This window comes from Argentina silus (assembly GCF_951799395.1).
Source record: "Argentina silus genome assembly, chromosome: 7".
Classification (NCBI taxonomy): domain Eukaryota; kingdom Metazoa; phylum Chordata; class Actinopteri; order Argentiniformes; family Argentinidae; genus Argentina; species Argentina silus.
In genome coordinates, this window is record NC_139661.1 from 20,153,907 (window position 1) to 20,178,117 (window position 24,211).

General features: G+C 44.0%; 1 protein-coding gene across 1 annotated transcript in view; it reads left to right on the plus strand.

Moving 5' to 3' along the window:
* The window catches only part of edil3a (EGF-like repeats and discoidin I-like domains 3a), a gene marked incomplete at both ends in the record, with an annotated part of 102,734 nt that overhangs the window by 37,722 nt on the left and 40,801 nt on the right, over positions 1-24,211 (plus strand). Inside the window, 2 exons of the mRNA XM_083672891.1 lie at positions 42-170; positions 22,476-22,589. Of these exons, the coding sequence (XP_083529017.1) occupies positions 42-170; positions 22,476-22,589 (243 nt within the window). The remainder of the gene's footprint in view (positions 1-41; positions 171-22,475; positions 22,590-24,211) is intronic.

Consider the following 24,211-nt stretch of genomic DNA (forward strand, 5'->3'; position numbering starts at 1 on the left):
CGATGATGTTGACCGCTCATCTCTCTTGTTTGTCTAACCAGGGCCTTGCCATCCAAACCCATGCCACAACAGAGGAATATGTGAGATCAGTGAAACCTACAGGGGTGACACGTTCATAGGCTACGTCTGCAAGTGTCCAACAGGCTTCAATGGGATCCACTGCCAACACAGTAAGTCTGTCGATCAACATTAGTATCTTTGCTATCGATGATTAAAAATATCTGTCATTTTTAGTCAATCTATACTGTTGAAAGGACCAGTAGAGAGTGGAGCAAAACAAATATCCCTCCCCTCCTTTTAACATTTGGACAACATATATATGCTAGTTGTTTACCGTTTTTAAACTGTGTTGGAGAAAAGAGCTTTTGAGGTGGTTAATACTGTATCCCTACAACTTTACGTTAATGTTCACTGCTCATCCGGTCAATCAGAAAGGTCAGATACAACAAATGATGTTCCTTTACAGTAAAAAGGTGATGTAATGCCAAGCTGAAACAAAGCTGTGTTTAACTTAAAAGGGTAAATTCAGCAAAATGTTGAGACAGTAACATCAGGTACAGAGAAGATGAAGTGCTGAACTTGCTTTTCTTTGTTGAGTGTGTGTGTGTGTGTGTGTGTGTGCGTGCGTGCGTGCGTGCGTGCGTGCGTGCGTGCGTGCGTGCGTGTGTGTGTGTGTGTTTTCTTTGTTGAGTGTGCACTAAAAAGGGTTTGTGTCAGGAAATATGCGTTGTTTTACTCCATGATGTAATACCCTGAGCGGGAACTGGTGTTACTGTGGGTGTGTGTGTGTCTGTGTGTGTGTGTGTGTGTGTGTGTGTGTGTGTGTGTGCGTGCGTGCGTGTGTCTGTGCATGTGTGTGTGCGTGTGTGTGTGTGTGTGTGTGTGTATCCGTGTGTTTGAGTGTGTATTTGCCAAACAATGTCCAGGTAAGATAACTGAAGGACCATAATGTTGCAGCATCTGTCACACATCTAACACGTTACATATGTTCTAGGGGTTTTGTGCTGCAATCCATGCCCAGTAAAAGGTGTCTGCACAGTGAGAGGAAAAATAAAAATCCTTTGAAAAGATTATGAGTTATTACATTGTATTGACAAAAGCCCCAGTAGAAATGCTGTTGATTTTTCTATTGGATCACAGTCCATTTCACTGTAGGGATGAAATAGAACACAAACAACAAAGACAGTCTCCATGAAACATTAAGACACAGGAGAAAAAAAATCTAGATTAATTCCAACCTGTACAGCACACACCACACTTCTATTTATAGGACCCTTCTCTGACATGTTTTGATGGCAGACAACACAAACAGTTGAGAGATGCATGCACTGTAGTCCACAGTACTGTACTGTTTGTCTTTAACGTAACTTCAAGGAGACATATAGAGTGTATTGAAAACAAGGAAGGAAGGTATATTGTATGACAACAATACCATATGGTTTGAAATATAGCATGAATTTATCTCAAGACAGAATAGACCAAGCAGCTTGTATTAGGATTATGGTCATTCTAAACTTGAAATGCCACAGCCCTGCATTGACTGGAAAGGGCAGCGTTGTCTCAAACTGATGTCCTCAGTATCACTTTTTGTACCGGAAAGGCGGCACAGGAAGTCCTAAACTAGAACTACATTAACCATCACACGGCTAATTCAGGAGGGTTGAACACACTGCATAAAGAACATTCAGGTAGAAAACACATTCCTTATCGATCTGCAACTTTCGGGAACGTTTCACACCTGAACACACCCTTGGATTAGCAGCCACCATTTAGGGCCTTGCTTCTGAGTGCTAAACACCCGTAAACCCTGCTGCTGTGTGATATATAGGCCAGCTCCAGTGGCTCCTCTCTGTATCCTGGTTCCCCCTCCCTGTACCCTGTCTCTGCTTGGCTGAACGGTGCATTAGCTTGCCCCATCCCTCCAGCCTGGCCCTCCTCGCAGGTGTGTCTGTAAATAATGGAGAGAGGCTTTAATGTATTCTACCGAAGTCTGGGCAGGATGGATATTAGCTTTGAAAGAGAGAGTTTGAGGGAGAGAAGGAGGGAGAGAGAGAGAGGGGGGGGGGGGTAAAGTGAGTATGAGAGAGAGAGAGAGAGAGAGAGAGAGAGAGGGGGGGGGGGGGGGAGAGTGAGAGAGAGAGAGAGAGAGAGAGAGAGAGAGAGAGAGAGAAGAGAGAGAGTAGTGCTTAACCAGATCCATCTGGCTCATAACTCTCCCAGAGTCTTTCTCCATTTACATCAAGGTTAAAGAAGCCCCAGAAGATAAACAGAGAGGTTGTGTGTAGAGGGAAGCGATTTTCTGTTCCTCTCTGCTATTGTGAGATAGAGACAAAAAAACAGAATCCGGGACACACCCTGTAGAGTCAAGACTATATCAGGTGAAATGAGGGAAAGTGGATTTAATTTAATGTTGTACTGTGACTACTTTACCACATGCTAACATTCAGGCATCTTATTACCTTATAATTTGCTTACAGCACATCTTTCAGTGTTACTTTAGTTAGTAAAAAATAATACTATCATCCACAGTTCCAGTATACAGTACCATACATGGAGGAATAATATCCTACATTTACTGTACCATTTGTGTTCATTTTATCTAGTGCTGTCCTCGCGTGATCAACTGAGCTTGCGAAGTGTATTGAGTTTGAAACAGTCTCGGCTTACTGTGACCATATCAACACTATTCCCTCAGCCTTTGGCCCGAGGCTGAATTCAGAATGAGCGATCCGTCAGCAAGCACGTCATAATTCAGCTATTGTTTCCCATTTCACCCGGAGGGTGAGAAACCGATTGGATATGGCCCGCATACATGCTAATAGCTGCCAATTTTCTTTTCACTCATTACAGTCGAACGAGAGAAAAGAAAGTCTGTATCTGAAGACATTAATAAACAAAATCTAGCGTCTGGATAATTTCTGCAATTAAATGATAAAGGCGAGACACTAATTGTTCTCTCAGAATGACAGCTTAGCGGAGCTTTGTCGGGTGCGGGTGGGCCTTTAATTGCTGACGAGCTTAATGGAAAAGATAAAATTGAGTCGGTTGGATTTTTATCAGGGAGGAACAAACCCAAGTAGAATAGTTGCCCCGTGGTTTTGTTACAAATGGGGAAGTATTGGCAAGGAACAGAGCAGCACGCAGTATGACAAGCAGGCAACAGGAGAGTGGGGAAGTGTTTGCATATTGAGGACTGAAAAAAGACTGAAAACAGTCATAAAATGTCAGTTGTGTGTCATTCAAAAAAATAATCCTGTTATTACGGTATGCTTTCCAAGAAATGATGTCACCAGAGTACCGTTCCTTTGGCTACCTGATGATAGTCGGTCTGTCCATAAAATGCACTATACCAATACTCAAAGCATGAATGTGAGCAGCTCCATCCTCAAGTCTTGTTGCTGTTGATTTTACCTGTTCAGCCTGTCTGCAACCCAAATCCAATTTCACACCTTTGAGCATTATCCAAAACACAGACAGGCGTTACACAGCATGCTCTTTAGGGCTGATTTATGAAGCATGGACAGAAATGACATGGTTTGAGCAGCTCGGGAAAAACAGGCTATTTTAAGCTGCTTTGATGGACAGGTCTACAGTTGAGTTAACTTCTTTCTTTTTTTTTGTTCAGTTATTCAAAAGACACAACTTGAGGTGTTGAGATTTCAGAACCCCTGACAGTGCATCTCAAACACCTCAGTGACAGCGTCTCAGTCAGTTTCAGGGTTTAGGTAGCGGTGCAAAGCAAGCTGAGGAAGATGGTGATGGTTTGTGTTTGCAGGGCACTGCTGAGTCACAGAGGAAACACACACAACAGGAGGAATGTTTTGTGTATTTAACCCCTCATCCTCCGGCTGTAGGAAGTCTCAAATAATATTTGGACATATTTTTATTTTGAGATAGACATTGTTATTCTGAGTCATACACTGTGGTTATGTCTACTTCAGATTAGTTTAGTTTCTACACAGTTCAGAAAACAACAGTCGGTGCTGGATGGACACAAAGTCCTAAAGGGCTTGTCAAGCCTTTTTTTGTGGTCGGCAGCACTGCACCACCCCATTATAGACATCACAACATTTTTCTTATTTCCGATATGTACCATATGACATGATAGTACAACCTGAAGCAGGATCTGTGAAATATGATCCATATCAGAAGTTACCATAATACTTGTGTTGATGTTGAGTTGATTGACAAGTATAGCTACAGCTGGCTAGTTTTTATAAGTTGAAAAAAAAACATAGCATAAAGCCTATGATCCTTGCCTGTAGAAGGACCATCAATGTGAATGACACATTCTTTTTAATGAAAGGTGGAACAAAATATCCACCACTTTATTGATCCCCAAACGCCCCTCTAGAAGAAGTCCCCCCCCCCCACACACACACACACACACACACACATTTAAAATCAAACCTACGCCCCTGATCTCATCCATCACAGCAAGTGATCTGATCTGCTATGACTACTAAGTTTGTTTTGGAACAGTTCTATTATGACCTGTTCTCAGACTATGGCGACCTTGCAGGAGTCTCTCTCCACAGCGCCGTCTGTGAAAGTCACGCAGCAACTCTCCGGTGGCTTGGGGTTATTATCACCGCCGTTATGATCACATAGGCCTTATTTTGAGGAAGTGCCGCTGCGATGTCATTACTTAAATGATGCACTGTCATGTTCTCATTGCGACAGGAGGCCGATTGGCAGTGGCAGGCCCGCATTATTGGGAAAATGGCCAATTATTGTAATGAAGTGTCACAAAGACGATTGGTGGCGATCACCCCTGTGGGCGTAGTGTTGCAGGGGAGCATTTTTTCTGAGGGCCAGATTCTCCATCTACCAAGGTCAGACGAATGCCATTTTTGCAAAGGCTGCTATTTTGGGAGTTTCAATTTTGCAGGATGACAGTTTAGTAGCTTTCACTATGTGCAACTGCTATCTCGAATAGAGAGTTAGCATAGCATGTAGAACTGGGATCAAATAGTTTATTTTTAGCTGCACTTTAGCTGTAAATGCATGGGATAGTCCCAGAAGAGCAAGCCCTGCCCATCAAGCAATCCTAGCAGGCTCAATTTAACTCTCCACATTTTATAAAGAGAACAATTGCTAATTGAACCTAGGCTATGACTCAGCCAGTTGTCTGACTCTCACCTCACCCACTCAACACTGTACAGCGCCCCCTTTTGACTGTTGACAGGACTGCCATTAACAATCATTAGAGGTCAACTTGTGCAACATTAGTCATACCCCCCTATTAGAACACAGCACCTATGCTCTCAGAGAGAGAGAGGACAGTTGAGATGAAGATGCAACACTCAGACTCTGGTCAAGTCAATGCTCTCATAGCTCGTGGCTCCCAGTTTAAATACTCCATCTTTATTCTCTCACTGAAAAAGGGAAATAGGGTGGAAATGCAGAGGAAGTAAACAGTGAGGCAGTTCACTGTGTGCCTAATGATGTCTTCCAACACTTTTCCTGAAATAGGCACATGTAGGCAGAGGGAGAGGGCAGAGGATTCGAGGCAGCGGGGGTAGGGCCTCGCGGTGATAAGCACAGCTTTCTGAGCCTTCTCCACGGAAAACAAGGTTAAACGTGGCTCCTTATATTCCTCCGAGTGGGCAGACTCCATCTCCATCTCTTTCTTCCCGGGCCAGAAGTCTTTGAGCGCATTTCATCTCCTTTTTTTCTGATCAATAAAGCAAGTCTTTGCCCTCCTTTTAAAGAGCCGCCAGCTGGGCATCATTGATCTGTGCTAAACATGGGATGTGTGGGGTTTCTTTTAAAGAGCTGCTCCATATTTGATCAAGTATTGACAGGTGCTATCATGGCTTGTTAGCTCCCTTCCACCTCCTCGGCGTCCACGCTGGAGAGGATAATCGGGAAGTGTTTATGGCTGTGGTCTAATGCGAGCCATGAGGAACCATTACTGTAGAGTCAATACACCTGGGCTACATCAGAGCGTCACTTTTATCTGCGCAGCCAAAGAGACACGCACGGCCAACATCCTAGGCACTCTCAGGAGCTTCAATTAGGACCTTATTAGAGACATTTTGTTTTTATGTGCCGCTGCTGAGACGCTGAGATGGTAGCTCTTGGTTTCTGTTTTATCTCTTTCCCGTTCACTTTCATACTGTGCACACAAATGCATGTGCACACAGACACACACACACGCACGCACGCACGCACGCACGCACGCACACACACACACATACACACACACATACAGATACACACACTGTGAAAGGGAGGGGAGAAAGCATACTCATGCACCAATACACATATATTCACCTCACAGCGTCCCATCTCCATTAAATGCTCTCAGTAACTGTGGCAGAGCCGCTTCCTCTCCATTTGTTTTGCTCTATCTACTGCTTAACAGTGTGCGTTGATCATATAAACACAGCAGTACTCCATTTACAGCCTGAGGTGTATGTGTGCGTGTGTGTGTGTGTGTGTGTGTGTGTGTGTGTGTGTGTGTGTGTGTGTGTGTGTGTCTTCAAGCCTGTCAGTGTGTGTTAACAGACAGCGATGGACAGTCTCCCCTACCCTATAATCTTAAGTACAGGGCTGTAATTTCTGGGGGTCGTCTCTCTCTCCCTCTGTCTCCACACAGATGAGAGGGGGGAGGTCTGACAGATCTGTCTTCTACCGCAGCCCCAAAACCCCTACCCCCCTCCCCCCTTCCCCCTTCCCTCCTCATCTCTCCATATGAGCTCACCTCAGACCGGTTAGCTTGCCCTTCTCAAACACGCTAGTGTGGCTGTCAGCGCCTCACAGGAGGAACCGTTCCAGAGGGAGAGAGAGAGAGAGATATGGAGCGATGGCAGAGCAGCCCTCGTTATCCTCTACCACGCAGGGCGGTGAGAAACCACCCAGAGTGAGGGGGTTGTTGGTGGAGTTGTAGTTTCCACTCATTTTATGAGAAAGACTAGTTATTATCTCATACATACTGTGAGGCTCTGTGTTCAATTTTCCTTTTCTTTTTTTTTTTGGTTTATTGTTTGTTTGTTTCCACTGGATAGAACCAGGGGTGAAGCACAAGGCAATTCTGTAGTATCACTGCTGGGTTTACACTGGACAGTACCTGGAGTGTTTCCTTGTGTTTGAGTGATTTTAACAATATCTTTTTCCTCTTAAATGTAATCCGGTTTCAGCGGAGGCTGGTGGAGGTAGATGCATATTTCATGCCATTTCTCATTCCATTACATGCATTACAATGAGCCCGTCCTTCAATTTCTATCTCCACCATTTCTACCTCCACTGTCTGGTGTGGGATCTGACAGCTACTACTGCATGATGAACTACAGATATATGTAGATGAATAGGCCATAAATATAGAAGCTTACAGTAACGTGGTAGGTTTATTTATATGGTTGATGTTGATTAAGGTTTGGGCTATTTCATTATTACATTGAAACTCAAAACAACTATTACTATATTACTACTATACTTATTATTTGTATTATTATTATCATTATTATTATTATTATTATTATTATTATTATTATTATTATTATTATTATTATTATTATTATTATTATTATTATTATTATTGTTGTTGTTGTTGTTGGTGGTGGTGGTGGTGGTGGTGTTGTTATTATTATTATTATATATCATATTCAGTTATTCATTTGAGGGTTCTACTTTATTTTAATGGTTTCCAGTGTACTGTATGATGTATGATATAGTATGTGGGAGGACTGTTCAGGACAGAAAGAGGGAACTTGTTTTAATTATAAATGGAAAGTCTGGTTCGTCATAGTGCCTTAGGTCTGTTCTTGTAGGTGTGAGTATCTGTCTCTGCCAAAGGGCCTCTGGGTTGGCAGAGGTACTGTAGATTTATAGTCTCACATGAATTATGTTAATTCCTCTGCAAGTTTTATTTATATTTGTAAATGAGCATGAACTACATTTCAGCACCAATAACATGGCCGTTTGTTTTTGTCATTTGCAAGTATGATTCACACCTATTGTTGTGGCTGCAGGGCTTCGGTAGCCTACTTTACACACACCTTCAAGTATTGGTTGCCTGGTATAAGACAGGGGGCAGCAAAGCAATGGCTCTACCTTTTAGTTTTCTCCACCGGACCTTGAATGAGGAGATGCAGCACAGAAGTCAATGTAGAAGTCATAGCAGTAGCAGTATAGTTGATATATCAGTGTCATACATTGGTGATGTGCAAATGTGAATGTGAATGTGCAATGGATTGATGATTCCGTTAATTGAGTAGTATGAATTTTCTTCGTAGCAGAAAATAAAAAGAGAGTGCTGTGTCTACTATCAGTGGTAATAAATAGACCGTTTCTATAGTAAACTCCCCTTCCCCTCAACTGACTGGATCTGACCACAAGGAACCATGGAGGTCTCCTGACATTGGAGTGAGTATCGTTCCAAGACGCTTTATTCGTCTCTGGGCACCCCTCTTTCCGCTCCATCCACAAGCCCACAGACCACCCACCGATCGCGGTTTTCCAACAAAGAGCCCAGTTGAAGGAACACACAAAAGTCCTCACGGGGATATCCTGAAAGGAAAAGGAGATGAATAACAAAGCTAAACCCTCAGACTCCACAGGACAACCAGATGAGAGGTATGTGGCTGTGTGCTGTCATGCCAGGGCCCTCACAGTCCAAGGCAGTATCACCCATCGTATGTGTCAAACGTCACATCTGTTTAACCCCCTTCTGACACTGAGACCACAAGGGACCAGTTCCCTCTCTCTGAGCTGTGGATCTGATTATGCATGGTCTGTGTCCTGCATGTTCATGTTCTGTAGCTTGACAGAGCATAACAATTAGTATTAGATGCCTCTAGGTAGTGCAGGTCACAGCAATTTCAGTTTTAGCCTGGAGGATATGTCTGGCTGCACTGTGATGGTCTACTCTGCGCTCTTGGAAAAAGCAGAGAAAAGCACATCGATATAGCCATCCACATTGGACATTATATTCTTGGTCAAAGGAATTGTGCATGTTATTGAAATGTGACACATTTCCTACACTAAAAAGCCTCTTCAATTTACAATAGAGTCTCCATTTAAGTTGCGATTGGGTCCGTGGCTTGGCATAATACGTAACCTGGCAGTGCCTCCTGATGTGAATGCGGAGGATTATGTAACATAGTTTAAACTTTTCCCTTTAGTTTTATTATTCTTGTTATTTTACAAGGAGTAAAGGAAAGTGTTTTACTATGGCAATAAGAGAAAGTCTAGGAATGGAACACATGAATGGAAGACATGAAGTTTATTTCATTACATTCTTTGGTTGGAGGCCATCTATTGCAGTAACATTTGTACATTCTATAATGAGGTGAGTCTGTTAATGAAGGCATTTCTGATTGGGTCTAGTGTAGCTGTGAGCTAAGGTGTAATGGGGTTTAGTTGAATGTTGCCCAATACTCCAATTCCAAACTACTCTCCCCGAGCAATGCCAATGAATAATTCACCATTAGGTGGAGAGGAATTACCATAGAAAATAACCAGAAAAAAAACAAAAAATATTATGGCAGGCAAAGGCTTGTTGTTGGAGCTTGGTTGTTTTTGAACTTCATTACCAAAATTATGTTTTCTGCTGTTTCTATTACTGTGACAAACAATATTTAATTATTCAACATCCTGTTTAGCCGCTTATGCTTGTTTTAGAGTGATTGGATTGTGGTCTATGTGTGTGTGTGTGTGTGTGTGTGTGTGTGTGTGTGTGTGTGTGTGTGTGTGTGTGCGTGTGTGTGTGTGTGTGTGTGTGTGTGTGTGTGTGTGTGTGCATGTGTGTGCGTGTGTGTGCGTGCGTGCGTGCGTGCGTGCGTGCGTGTGCGTGTGTCTGTCTGTGTCTGTGTGTGTGTGTGTGTGTGTGTGTGTGTGTGTGTGTGCAGGTGCATGAGAACATGTTTGTTTGGTAGATGTCTCTGTGATTGAAACGGAAGGGTGAAAGGTCCCACAGACAGAGATCAGTGTTGTTCTTCAAATGTCAATTTGCCCCTTGTCTGCCACCGGCCCTTTCCTCAGGAGATGGCCTTATCTCCGGTCTGTCAGAGGGGATTTGTTTGTTAATTCATTTGCTAAATGTAACAAGTAATATGTAATAGATTACTTTTTTCAAGTAATGGAATCCCAACACTGATCAGGAGTGACCTTTCCATTTCTCGATGGCGTCGACCACTGAGCGGGACAATGTGCCCCCACACGCAGGGCTCATGAGTCACTGAGCCCAGCTGTCAATCAAAATGGGATGTCTGTATCGGGAGAGATGGCAAGAGAGAGAGAGGGAGAGAGAAAGAGAGCGAGATAGAACACTGAGACATAGACCTGGAGCGAGAGGAGGGGGATCAGTGAGAGAAAATAAATAGACAGAGAGAGACTGAGAGATATATATGGGTAGACGCAGAGTGAGAGAGGTGCTGGAAACAAACTCAAGAGAGGAGGAGAAACACCACATGCCTGGGTAAAAGTTTTCTGGTGACAGAGAGGCCAGGAAACAAGAGGCCTGCAAAAAAATAGCTTGTGATGTAATTGGATGCCTGAGAAGAAGAAGAAAAAACAGAGAGAAAAAGAAAAGAAAAACCTACAAGAACAGACAAGAGAACTGGGCGAAAACTGACCCAGAGCCTATTTGTTTCAGTTGGGGGTGTTGTATATTCAGCTCCCTAGACTCCCCTCTGAGCACTTACTCTGCTGGTTCATCTCTCCCACGGAGGAGTCGGCAGGACCGAGTGGTTATCGAGCTTAATTGTGCCGACGCACCCTCGGTCACTTGGGCTGCACTGTCACCCCGGTCTCTGCGGCAGGCAGACAGGAGCAGCCCCAGTTGGCAGATGGCCAAGCGGCATAAATAGAGATGCCTTCCCAAACCCCAGGTGGCAGGAACAGTTAGAACAGGACCTACCCTGGCTGCTCGGCTGGTGGCAACAACAGCCAAAGTAGAAAATTAGTAAATGTTCAGGTTGACCAGCCAACGCTGCATTAAAGGTCCACACCACACAGTGGTGACATTAGCCAAGCAGGCTAGCCACATCCCACTCCAGAGCTCTCTAGCCGTTTGAAATGTCATATGTCAATATAACGTATCATCCAAAATACACATACTTTGACTTAAATGTCAATAAATGAATCGCTGTGCTCTACCATAGTGTAGCATCAGGACGTCAAATATATCATCTTAGAAAAGTAAAAAACATTAATGTGGGCCTTTCATTCTGGGTGGTCAGTGTAGGGCCATAGTTATTCGCCACAGGGTAAGATCATAATCAAAATGGCAGAATAAAAGTCAGTCAGGGGAAACAAGAGACAGAACAAGCACAAGAACATAAAATAACAGTGTGCTGGGATCACTAGCTTGGAAACACTAAATCACTGATTTGACTCCAAACCTGTAACACAGACTTAACTCAACCAACTCTTAAACATTGCATTTTCCCAAGTCAGTTTTTTTGTCTCTTTAATATTAATAAACCACTGGGAAACATCTCTTGATTCTTTCCATGTGTTCCATTAAACAGTGAAAAGGAACAGCGTAGAGAGCATGAGAGGGTCAGGAAGAATATGACTAATTGAATTAGCCCTCAATTGATTCCCCAGAGCTCCGACTGCAGCATTCTAATTTGTCACGGCAACATCAATATTGAAGGCTGCATAAACCATATCTATTCAGTTCATTACGAAATCAAGCAGGGGGATCTGGCTCTCTGTGACTATTTGTCAAATGATTTAGGGATTTATTCAAAATTCAAACACACACCTGTTGCTCCACTGAAAATTATGCTGTTGCCTTTGATGTCAGAATCCTACAGTAGATGGATGTGTACATGTTTCAAATAGACTCAGAAGCTGGGTTTAATCTGTTCTTTAAAATGCCAGGGATTTGATGGCAGGACATTAACAATTTTCTGACTGTTCAGAGAGTTATACGCTGTTCATTTCTCAGCATTACATACTGGGAATAATTAATTTACCCTGATGACAGCTAGATGTTTGGCTACAGATGACTCAAGTCCAGAACCAGGCAGAGCTTGAGAGAAACCTGCTAGATTTTGAACCAAAACCGAATGATTGAACCTAGTGGGTTGCCGGAGGCTGTCTTAAAGATAGACGCTCATTATTCCTTCTTCTTCGCTGTTACTTTATTCTGTCTAGAGGTATTGGAAGGCTAATGTGACACGGTCTTGGCGCGAGCCACAAGGGCTACATCTAATACTGTACTTGTTGTAAGTCTTCAAAAGTGCCTGCCAGATGACTATTTTATCATCACACATCTTACACCATATGCTGTCAAGCACTAATTGCATTTGGAAACAAAACTTGTTTTTTGTTGTAGAATTTGCACAGTGTACCGTTTTCCTCAAACCCTACTTTCCATCTCAGCTCCCCCCTTAAACGATGTGTCCCTCACCAGCTGAGCTTTTCTTTTAAAGATCCTTTTAAGTATGCCTCGATGATGCTGTAGTGGGCCATGGTGGATCAGACTCTCTTGGTTCTGAGTCAGATCAGTATTCCTCTCACATGTCCTGTGGAATGCTCATGTTCTGTGCTTATGATGACAATCACCAAGTTCTTGTAAGAGGGCCATTCTGCCTCTGTGTCGAGGGCCCTTCGCCTCCCTCTGGCTCTCTAACACGGCCTTGTGGTCTTCTTCATCTCTCAGATGGTTGCTTTGCCTCTTAATATGACACGAGCGTAGGGTTCCCCCTGCATAATAAGATGCCTTTCAATACCCACCAACGTGTGCCTTTGAATAGCCTTTCTTATGAATACACCCTTCATAATCCCTTATTCCACACTAAATGTTTCATCATATTCCTTTGCATGAATAGCATACATGGCAAGCACAATACTCCGAAAGGAGAGCCATGTTAAGTTGAATATGAGATGAGGGGGATTAAGCCATTTCTCTAATGGAGATCATTCAGCGAAACACTCATGATGCTGAGCTTGGAGAGGTATAGAATATGCAACGGAAAATTACCAAAGCCAATGTATGGAGTGCCAGATCAAGCATTTCAAGGATACATAAGAATAGACTGTGAAGAAATATGGCCCCACTATTTTTCTCATGTGTCTGTACTGTACAGTATCAACCCCTTGATACTCGTCTTGACTAACTATTTCACTCTGTGGGACCTTGGTAAGACAAACAGAGATTGACAGATGCAGACAGACAGCGGTCAGTGTAGACAAGCTCTTCATCTTTGCTCTTAACTGTGTGAGACAGGCCCTACCCCGTCCTTGTTTCTGTCAACAAGGATGAACACGACCAATTTCAACCCACAGAAGCCATCACTAGACAACACTCAAGACTGACTGTCCAGAGATTTAACAAACAGCAACTTCTTGAAGGAGCGTAAACACATATGAATTAAGGCTTACGGTACAGTATCTCTCACTGTAATTTACAAATAGATGGTGTCTTACTTACTGTAGGTTACCGTTAATCAGAACCAGAATTATTTTATTTGGCCAAGTATATTTGCACATACAGAAAATTGACTTGGTGAGGTTGGTGCACCATTTTCCAACCCCAGAGCCATGACCAGGTCTTGAACTACTAACCCTGTGATGATGGGGAATGGTACTAACCACTGCACCACAACTCTTTCTTCCATTTTGTTGCACAGTGAGCGGACATTTGAGAGGAGTATTCCCGGTAGAGGCGAGCGTAAGCTGAAGCGCACCAGAGCCCCGGCACGCTTACCTCTCCGTCTCCGCCTCACTGCTTGGCCAAGGGCCAGAGCACCTTTGACCAGAATGTCCAGTAAATCCACAGATGAGGCGAGAAAGTTGGGACCTAAATCAGATGGTGTTGAGTCCCTGATGTTAAGTATCTCGTCCCTCATGAAAATAATCCGAGTGGAATCACAATTAACGGAATTAAAGACGAAAACAAACAAAGAAGTGCGCACCAACACACCGTGGCAGCCGTAGGATGCGCCATCTTGAAACAAAGAGAACAAATGAGGAAGAGCATATGCAGTATATTATATAATGCAGGTGGTGTGTGTATGTGTGTGTGTGTGTGTGTGTGTGTGTGTGTGAGAGACAGAGAGAGAGAGAGAGAATTGTATGAAGCTGCCTTTATCTACAGTGGGTTACTGGTAATAAAGCCCTCACTTTCAACTCTCAACCCACTGAGGGTTCCATCCTGTCTTCTCCCTCAGAGATGTGTGTGAGAGAATGCCTCTTTCATCTGTTCCCTTTTGGAGGGGGTACTGCATAAGATCAAAAACTGCCAAGAACGAGTGAAAATATTCACAAAGGAAAAGAAAGGGTTGAACCACTGAAGTGATGAGAGGGCTGGCACTAGAGGGAGCTGAACACAGCCTAGGGATGTGTCATCTGCATGTTCTCCCCAAAGTACCGTACATCACACATCTGGTCCAACATCTAGTCAGTGGAGGGGACCAAAACATATACAGGTGTCAGACCAGGGCAGTAAATTGCTATCCTGATAGACATACAATGGAATCTGTATCCCCAGACCTACACCCCCTATAATCAATGGCTGCTACCTTTTCCCACATGCTGTAGGGTACTTGATAGACTAATGATATACTGTGTGTTCTTCGCTGCACAGTGTATGGTGCATTTGATGCCAACAGCAGAGCAGCTGACAAAGCTCAACTGAATATCTGTTATTTACTTCCTAGATAGATTTATCTCAAACTGCTGGGAAAAGAGTTTGCCGGTGTTACGGTTTGAGTCATGGGGCTGTGCCCCTGTCCTTGGGAAAGACCCTGACCTCTTGTGAGGGATGATTATTGGGCAGGGAAGCGGGGTAGGTAAGGGCAAGGTTAAAGGTCAAATGAGTGGCAGGAGTAAACAACTGGCTGCTCATTTCATTGCTGTCAATCTCCAACTAGCATGTCACAACACTCATTAGAAAATGGAGAGGTCAGGAACAAGCCATGCACACACGCACACGCACACGCACACATACACGCACACGCACTCTCACACACACTCTCACACGCACTCTCACACTCACACTCACACACACCCACACACACACACATGACACACCGGTATGCCTTGTGAAAACGACTATAAAAAAACAGACTAAAAATCTCATACTGATAATAATTTTGAGAAGGTAGTGGTTGCAGTGCGGAGGCAGTGCTGTGAAGAGATTACCTTACATTCTGCTAATTAAGTTTGGGGCGTTTACATATGTGACAGGACTACAAGCTATTAGCAGCCATTTATTTTAATGAGGGTCACTCTACTGTGCTCTTTATCGAGGCTTAGTGACAGTCTGTTGAATATGTATAAGCCGTGTGTCACTTCCGTAGCCCCTTATTTGAAGGGAAAGTAAATACTACATCAATTATAATTAAGTATACCTTAGGTAACGCAGGGGAGTTGATTAACAATCTAGATGGATCTGTTCAAAGGATTTAGCTGAAAGTATCAGGAATTCCGCTAATTATTAAACTCTTTCTCCATTTCCCGAGGATTTGCCCTCGTCCAGGTGATACTGAATGAGCTGGGCTATGACTAAGAACTGTGGCTCAGAGCAGAGCAGGGCTGTACTGTAGCAGGTGTAGTCTCAGCAGGGGTCACTGCAGCCCAGTACAGGGGGCAGCTCCGTCCCCCCTCCCCTCACACCCCAGGCCTGTTCCTGGTCCCTGGACACACTGCAGCCAATTTAGCGTTCACCGCGAGTGTCCCTTCCCTGGCACAGAGCACTATTCATCCCTCTCATTACCGTCTGACTGAGACAGGCTTTGTAGGCAACAGGAGGAGGAACGGAGGCAGTGAGTGAGTCATCAATGGTGGACCAATCATAGCAGGGCCGGAGTCTAACTATAGACTAAGGTGTCGTCGGGGGCCGGATGGATCGGCAAGGTGGGGTGTGGGTGGAGGGAGGATGGGATTTGGGAGCACAGAGAGCTTAGTGTTCGGGACTGGCATGCTAGATGTGCTCATCCATCCAAAACAGGCCGCTGTTATGATTCAGGTTTCGAACTGCTGTCACATGATCTTAACTTGAAGATTCCAAGTGGGAAGGTGTCCATAATTGTTTGTGTCAAACCAGCTCAATGGTGTATTGTTATGGAAATTAATCTAAACATTTTTACTGACATATTTTACTGTAACACCAAACCGAGCCCTGCAAACCCTACAGTCAATAGTTTTACGCAGCATAATAGCTAGAGTCATTTAAAGTGATTGAACAGGATATTTGTATAATTTCAGCCACTAATTTGCTCACAAGAGCCCAAAGCTGGTCCTTGTGTGTCAGTCTCACACAACTCTATGCACCACATGGACACTAGTTACTAATAGATCTAATAGATGATAAACAGCCATACTATCAATATATAGGTTTTTTCCCCACTGGAATTGTAAAATGGAAGGATGCACAGCTTTTTAAAAGATTAGTGAGTTTCAAATGTAAAGTTATGCAAACAGCCAACGATTTCACCAGCCATATGCGGTGATCAATAGGATGTATACATGTGCAGAATGCAGCTCCATTTCGAGCCCGAAATGGGAGGTTTAAAATAGATTCTGTCTCGTTAAGACAGATCCGTTTGACTCTACATTTTACAAAGTGAAACAAGGGATTCATTCTCATGAAAATGTCAGGGAACTGGGCAGTTTGGATAGACCTTCTGAGGCAGAGGACGGTCTGAGGGGTGTATATATAGAACAAGGATATGCCCAGACACACATGGAAGCATGCATGCATGCACGCGCACACACACACACACACACACACACACATACACACACACACACACGCACACACACACACAGACTCTCTCTTTCTCCATCCCTCCTCACCCCTCCTTCCCCTGGTGTTGACGATGTGAAAACAGCCCGATGTGCTCTGAACACCAAATCAGGTTAAGCCTTGGCTGTCTCCTCTCAAGAAGAACTCTTCATCTGTCTCACCCAGACAATCGCCTCAGGACTCACTGAAGCCTCTCTTTCTCTCACCACACTCTCTCCCTCACCACTCTTTCTCTCTGACTCAGCAGTTAGAAATCAGAATGGTAGTCATTCTTGTAATGTGAGAAATTAATAATTAATAATTGTTTTAATGTGTAACACGGTCCTCTGTGGCTCAGTTGGTAGAGCATGGCGCTAACAACGTGCAGGTTGTGGGTTTGATTCCTGCTGGGACCATACATACTGGAATGTGTGCACTCACTGCAATGTAAGTCGCTTTGGATAAAAGCTTTGGCTAAATGGCAGATATACATGAATACAGTTTGATAGAAACTGCTTAATGCCCTGTTGTTGGAACACTGAAGTCCTCATCCCTATTTATAATTGTTGCGAAAAACTAAAAAATGATGCACTCTCCTAAATGATATATCATACTGTACATTCAAAGACATCAGCTGGGCTCCAGGGAAATCTACAGCATGAAATGGAAAAACAAGCTCAGCATGATATTTGACAGCATAGGTCTGACAAGAATGTATCTCAGATACCACACGAAGCTACTGTTGTACCCTTGAAACAACATCATCCCCATAACGAAAAGCAAAGGAAGGGAAGCATACACATGGAACCTCATCCAACCCAGCTTAATGATGATTGCCAAGACAGCACATAATCATTCTCATCAAATGAGCTTAGCCATGAACCATTTGGCAATGGACGGTGCACAACCTGCCTATTATACTATAATGACAGAATTAAATGCAAAGACCAGTGTCTAAGTCCTTGTTGGACCTATGCCTGTGGATCAGCCTGCTCTGTTGATCGAATGTGATTTTATTTACCTAACCTTATGGAGTAGCAACCCCCCCCCCCCCTCTCTCTCTCTCTCTCTCTCTCTCTCTCTTTCTCTCTCTCTCTCTCTCTCTCTCTCTCTCTATCTATCTATCTCTCTCTCTCCTTCTCTCTCTCTCTCTCCCTCTCTCCCTCTCTCTCTCTCTCTCTCTCTCTCTCTCTCTCTCTTTCTTCCTCCTTCTCTTGGCGGATTAGCTGCATTTTCCCCAGAGTAATCCGCTCTCTCTTCCCTGATTTGCCGGCGACACACCACTTTAAAGTCTCACTTCTACCACTGCTGAGCCTCCAGGGACGGCTGGCCTCTCACAATGGAGCGAATCATGGGCTTGGCAGACTGTGTTTGTCTCCCTGTGCTATGGTCCACTTCAGGCAATCCCAATGGCTCACCTTTTATAAATTGGTGACCATGAAGTGAGTGGACAATGAGAGAGAAAGACCTTTAGATGGTAAACAGGGAGAGAGGTTTTGGGGACTGGCATGGGGGCGAATGGGGTAATGTGTTATAGACTTGCCTATAGTTGAATGACCCCTGTACAATAACTCATAGACTGCTCTGGGTATCTTGGCGACAGTTATGTATCTATGACAGCCTCATGCCATCCACTATCTGTAATTCTCAGAACTAATTGCAATTGGATTCAAGACACAGGTTTGGATTTGGCTACATGCTGAATACAATATGTTTGTTTGGGAAGACTAACATCTGAAGTGCAGAAACGTTATACAAGTATTTGACAGAGATAGAGGAAAATTCTACGTTTGCTATGGCTATGAGGTCCACATCTGAAAACAGGCAGATGGCTACCCTATCAATAGCCCATTTGAGTGCTCCAGGCAATTAGAGAGGACTAGATAAGCCCACTGCTTATCTGTTCTGAATAGCATGAATGATTCATGTTTGTAATATACTATAAATGTGAGCATAGACTCCCCTTTTGATTCGTGACATTTTTATTTATTCTGATGAAATAATGAAGGGTAACTCTGAAGTAATTTTGAAAACCCTCAAAAGCCGAATAGCTTAATTATGATTGGCTGTTGTTGTCGTCAATAATGCAGAACTCCAGTCGGCTTTTGTCAGGTTAATAGTTCTTAACGAGATCGTTAAAGCTCCTCTAGCTGGAATTAATTAAAACATAATCCCCCTTGATTGAGACAGCCTCCCGCTATCAAAGATGGGGTCCCTTCGACAAGTGCTTGTTTGTTAATTTTGCTGCTAATAATGTGTTTGTCAGGGGGACAGGGTTCTCGAACGGAGTGCTTTCTCTAGTTTCAATCAAGCTGCCCTTTGCATGGGTGCATAATTACCCTCTGATTGTCCCATGCTAATACCCATGGTGCAGAGTCAGAGCCAAGGTCTCAGAGAGGAAAAGGCACTGAGGTAAACAGGAAGTAAGCTCTTTAACTCAGCAGGCTTACACGGTTTCTATGGATTCTCCTCATGTTTAAAACGAACAGTTGATATATGTGCGTAAAGCAGAGGTTCTCAAGCTTTTCTTTAGACCAACATCCCCCTACCTGATTATCAAGTACCCAGTGAAGTGTCCCTTTAAGAATGACTGGCATCACTATACCAGTTGGTATGCTGTTTTAAGGTATGATTCTCCCAAGTTGTCATGATTCTTCAGGCTTTTCTACTTCAGCTGCTGTACACCTCTTTGAAGTGTCCCCAAACTGAGTCAGATCTGTGATATGCCTCTCCATCCAACTCCCAAAGTGTAAAGTGGAGAGTCTGTCACCTCTTAAGCGTAATCAAAGAAGACTGAACCCTACGGTGTGCTTTTGATCAGCCTAATTTGTGCTGCAGCTTCGCAGAACACTCAAGCGGCTGCTGTGTAAACTATAAGAGTCATTCTCACTTGGCTAGTGTAGCAGATGTGAATCTGCTAGTCTGTGAAAGCTGTCCGTCACGCAGTAACGTCACTACCTGGAGGCTTTCCAAACCTAAGTTAGCCTCTTGGTCTGGTCTGTCTCCTAGCACATTGGGCTGGTGTGATTCTAGATATATGATGGTTTTGATTTCAGAAGATGCTATTAAACCTATTTTTACTTCTTCGTCCTGACCCTTAGTGGGGGTTCAGCTTTTTGATAGAGGGATTCTCACAGCTGTGGAATGCCTTACTTCTCACGACATGCTGATCAAAAGCACCCCGTAGGATTCAGCCCTTTCTGATTACACTTAAGAGGTGACACACTCCCCTCTCTACACTGGGAGTGGGATGGAGAGACATATCACAGATCTGACTGCTCAGTTTGGAGACACTTCAAAGAGGTGTGCAGCAGCTGAAGTCGAAAAACCTGAAAAATCATGGCATCTGGGGATGAGATGGAGATAAGACAGAAAAAGGGATTATTTGTATGAGAGCCCATCAGTAAATTAATTTTAACTGCAGCTTGACTTGGCTTTTCAAATAAAACATCCGCAGACCCAAGCCATAGATAACAGAGATACAAACCTACAGGGTTTTAGAAAGGCATCTGTGTTGATATTATTTTACTTAGAAGAAGTATGTGATTCATCACTGTTCTGAGAACTGTATATTTTTGTGGATGTTGAGCAGAGAGCAGACCAGGAGCTGGAGTCGGTAGGTGACCGCGTTAATCTGCTTCAAGACCTTGAATGGCCCCACGAAACGAGGGGCGAGCTTACGGGAGTCGGCTCTCAAGGGGAGATCCCAGGTAGACAGCCATACCCGTAGGCGTGGTCTGAGGAGCCGGAGGAGCCGGAGGGGCCAGAGTCCGATTCATCCCAGGATGTCCGGTCAGTTCCTGCCACTGCAGCACCTGAGAGCGGGCTGAATGGGGAACATAGACCCCCCCCCCCCCCCGGGTCTGGCTCTCGGGTTAGGGCTCGTCTGTGGACTGTGGTCTCTATGCTCCGCAACACGGTGCCACAATGCGGGAACTGGGGATGATAGGCTCAGGTTCGCTTCCTTCATTAGAGACACTGTGGAGACGACACAGGGCATCCGCCTTCTGGTTCTTAGGATCCCGGGTGGTAGGCCAGGGTGAAATCGAATCCGTTATAGAACAGGGCCCACCTAGCCTGGCAAGCATTCAATCGCTTGGCTGCCTGGATGGAGATGAGGTTCATCTTGTGGTCCGTCTATATCACGAAGGGATGAGGCGCCCCCTCCAGCCAATGTCTCCATTTTTCCAGGGCGCACTGGACCGCCAAGAGCTCCCGCTTGCCCACGTAATAATTGTGCTCCACCGGCAAGAACCGCTTGGAGAGGAAAGCAGATGGGTGGAGTTTCTTGTCCCTGCCGTTCCGCTGGGAAAGGATCACGCCGCATCCGAAGCATCCATCTCCACCACGAATGGACGAGCAGGATCATGGTGGATTAGGATTGGCCCGGACGTGAAGCGGCCAATGAGTTCCTCAAAAGCCCTTTCAGCCTCCGGAGTCCAGTGGAAGCGTTGGGTAAGAGCTGGGAGAGGCGCTGCCACAGAGCCAAAGTTGCGTATAAAGCGCCTGTAGAAGTTGACAAAACCCAGGAAACATTGGACCTGCTTGAGAGAGGAGGGACGGGGCCAGGCAGAGACTGCCTTGACCTTGACCTGGTCCATTTGCATGCCTGCGGTGGAGATGATGTGGCCCAGGAAGGAGACTCGGGACATGTGGACCTCAAACTTCTCCAGTTTAATGAACATCTGACTCCACAGGACACGCCTAAGAACCTGGCGGACGTGCAGGAGGGTCTTGGAGAAGATGAGGACGTAAAGGCGATTCAACATGTCTTTCAGTGTGTTGTTAACCAACACCTGAAATACTGTGGGCGAGTTCGACAACCCGAATGGCATGTCCAAATATTTGTAGTGTCCATTAGGAGTGTTAAAGGCCGTTTTCCACTCATCCCCCTCCCGGATCCTGACCAGGTTGGAGGCATTGCCAAGGTCCAGCTTGGTACAGAACTGGGCCCCTGAATTAACTCTAAGGCAGAGGACATCAGAGGCAGGGGGTAGCAGTTCTTGACTGTGATTTTGTTCAGACGAGGAAATGCAGTTGAAAGGCAAAGGCCACTTTACTTAAATAATCCACAAGGGAGATAGGAAAGAACTAGATTGTAACCTTAGAAACCAGGACACTAGAGAATCTACTAAGACGAGGCTAAACCCTCTGACAATTGCTATGACACTGGGTTACAGAAAACACACAACTTAAATAGAAAGGTCCTAATTAAACAATAAGATTTACCTGTGTGCCAATCAGTCCATGAAGCGGTCTCTGCTGCCCCCTAGTGTCCAGATGGAACTGTGACACAGGCAAGCTCAAGCTAACACTCAAAGTAATATAATATAGTATGTATGCCATTTAGCTGACACTTTTATCCTACATTGTCTTACATTGCAGTGAGTGCATACATCCTTCAGTATATATGGAAGTGGGAAAGTATTTGAAAATAATACTATTCAACCCAGTTCTACATCTTACCATTAATGTTGTGTATGGTCCCATTGCTCTATGTACTGAACACACAAAGTAGTAGTTTTCTTGAAAATCCCAAACTTTAAACGGTGAGCAGCATTATAATTGTTGATCCCAAGGAACCATTTGATTTATTAGTTTCAAGAACCCAGCCCCTCTGTCTCTGTGAAAACATCTTGGGGGAGGCTGCGTCAAGTAACAAACGGAGCAAATTCAATAAATACTCCCCACCAATGCATGCTAATGAGGTTGAGGTCACGCTAATTGCCAACATGTCTGCTTCAAAGAAATGAATGTGCCTCTTCTTCTGTTTCCTTGCCTCTTGCAGATGTTAACGAATGCGAAAGAAGCCCTTGCAAGAACGGGGGCATCTGCACTGATCTGGTTGCCAACTACTCCTGCGAATGCCCTGGGGAGTACATGGGGAGGAACTGCCAATATAGTAAGTGCTGTGTTTTCTTTTTTTCTTATTATTTTATCTCACTTCTTATCTGTTCTCTTTTATGATTACCCTTCCCTGGCATGGCAGATCTCCGGAGTACACCTGATGACGCAGGTGGCTAACTACCTCGGTGCTGGGAACGAGGGGAACTCGTCTGTTTTGTGAGGGCTTCTGGGAATTGAATCTCCCCATCTCGTCTTTCTCTCTTTATGTTCTGTCCATGTTTCTGTATCTTAAAGCTCATGGTTCCCTTATCTGTGGAGATATTGTTGTGAGCATTCTCTGACATTGACAAAGGCTCCTCCTTTACTGCAGACAGTCAATGAGGCACTCATTGCATGTCACTCTCACACACGCACACACACACACACACACACACACACACACACACATACACACACACATACAATGACACACATTTCAGATTCACTTGCTTACACACTCTCATGTACAGCTACAACAGCAATGTGCTACTTTGATGTTGCCCTGTGGGAGCTGAACTGAATATTCTACAACCCATCATGTTACTGATTTTGTACAAGGGAAACATACTGAAAAATATAATGTTAGATCTATTCAAAGACAGCTGCAATCCTTTGGAGTATGGATGACTTGCTGAAGAACTTTCTGGATTACCCAAACACCAATCACCAAATTGCCAAATAGTTACTGTAACTGAGATACCATTTCACACTGTGATCCCCTAATAGACCAGCTTGATTTACATTCAATGGAGAAATTATTCAGTATCATCTGGTCCTCTAACACAATAGCTGAAAAGGAAAAAAGGGAGAAAAAAAAACGCTCATGTAGTAATAAATCAAAGAGGATATTGGTTTTCGTTTCGTTTGTTCTTTTAGATAAGAATATATTAAATTAGATAAAGTAATACAACTTTCCCTCAGTCTTCCCCCCAGATTTTGGCATGGCTACTATTATTACTACTGTTACTGAAGTGTACAGTAATAAAGAGGGACAGTAAAAGCCCTGGCATGCTCACAGTGGTTTCTAAACCTTTGCGATTCAGAGAACGTGAGTAAACAGACGGCCAGAGAAATCAGATATTTAATATTTCCGAGTTATAATTGTTTTGGATATATGTTTAAATGAGGCTGGTATAATAGAACAAGCACAGTGGCAAACTGTACAGGTCCACAACGTGTCCTACAGAATGTTGTAGCATGATCAATGTGGAAATATGTTACTAGCCATTTGTCATCATGTCTCGTGAGGATAGGGGTCCAAAATATTGTTTCGCAAGAGGAGAGTATGGACTTCAATAGCTCTTTAAAATGCTATAACATAATAACCAAAGCTAATGTAAAAGGCTACAGTGTATTTGGCTTACTCTGTTGTTATTGTACATGTCGAAACACATTCCACAAATTCTAGGTCAAAGCATAGTTAGTACTTTCCAGGAAGAAGACACATTCTGTTTCCTCTTATCTTGTGGTAAGTCAAAAAAGTGCAGTCTTTCATTACCAAATATCCGGTATATTTTCCTTTTTGGAAAATTAGGATCCCCTGAGAGAAAACACTATTTAATTTGCTCTGGCATATCAGCCCTATCCTATCAAATATCGGGCCAAAGTTATGTAATACCAGTTAGGAGTCGAAAGAGA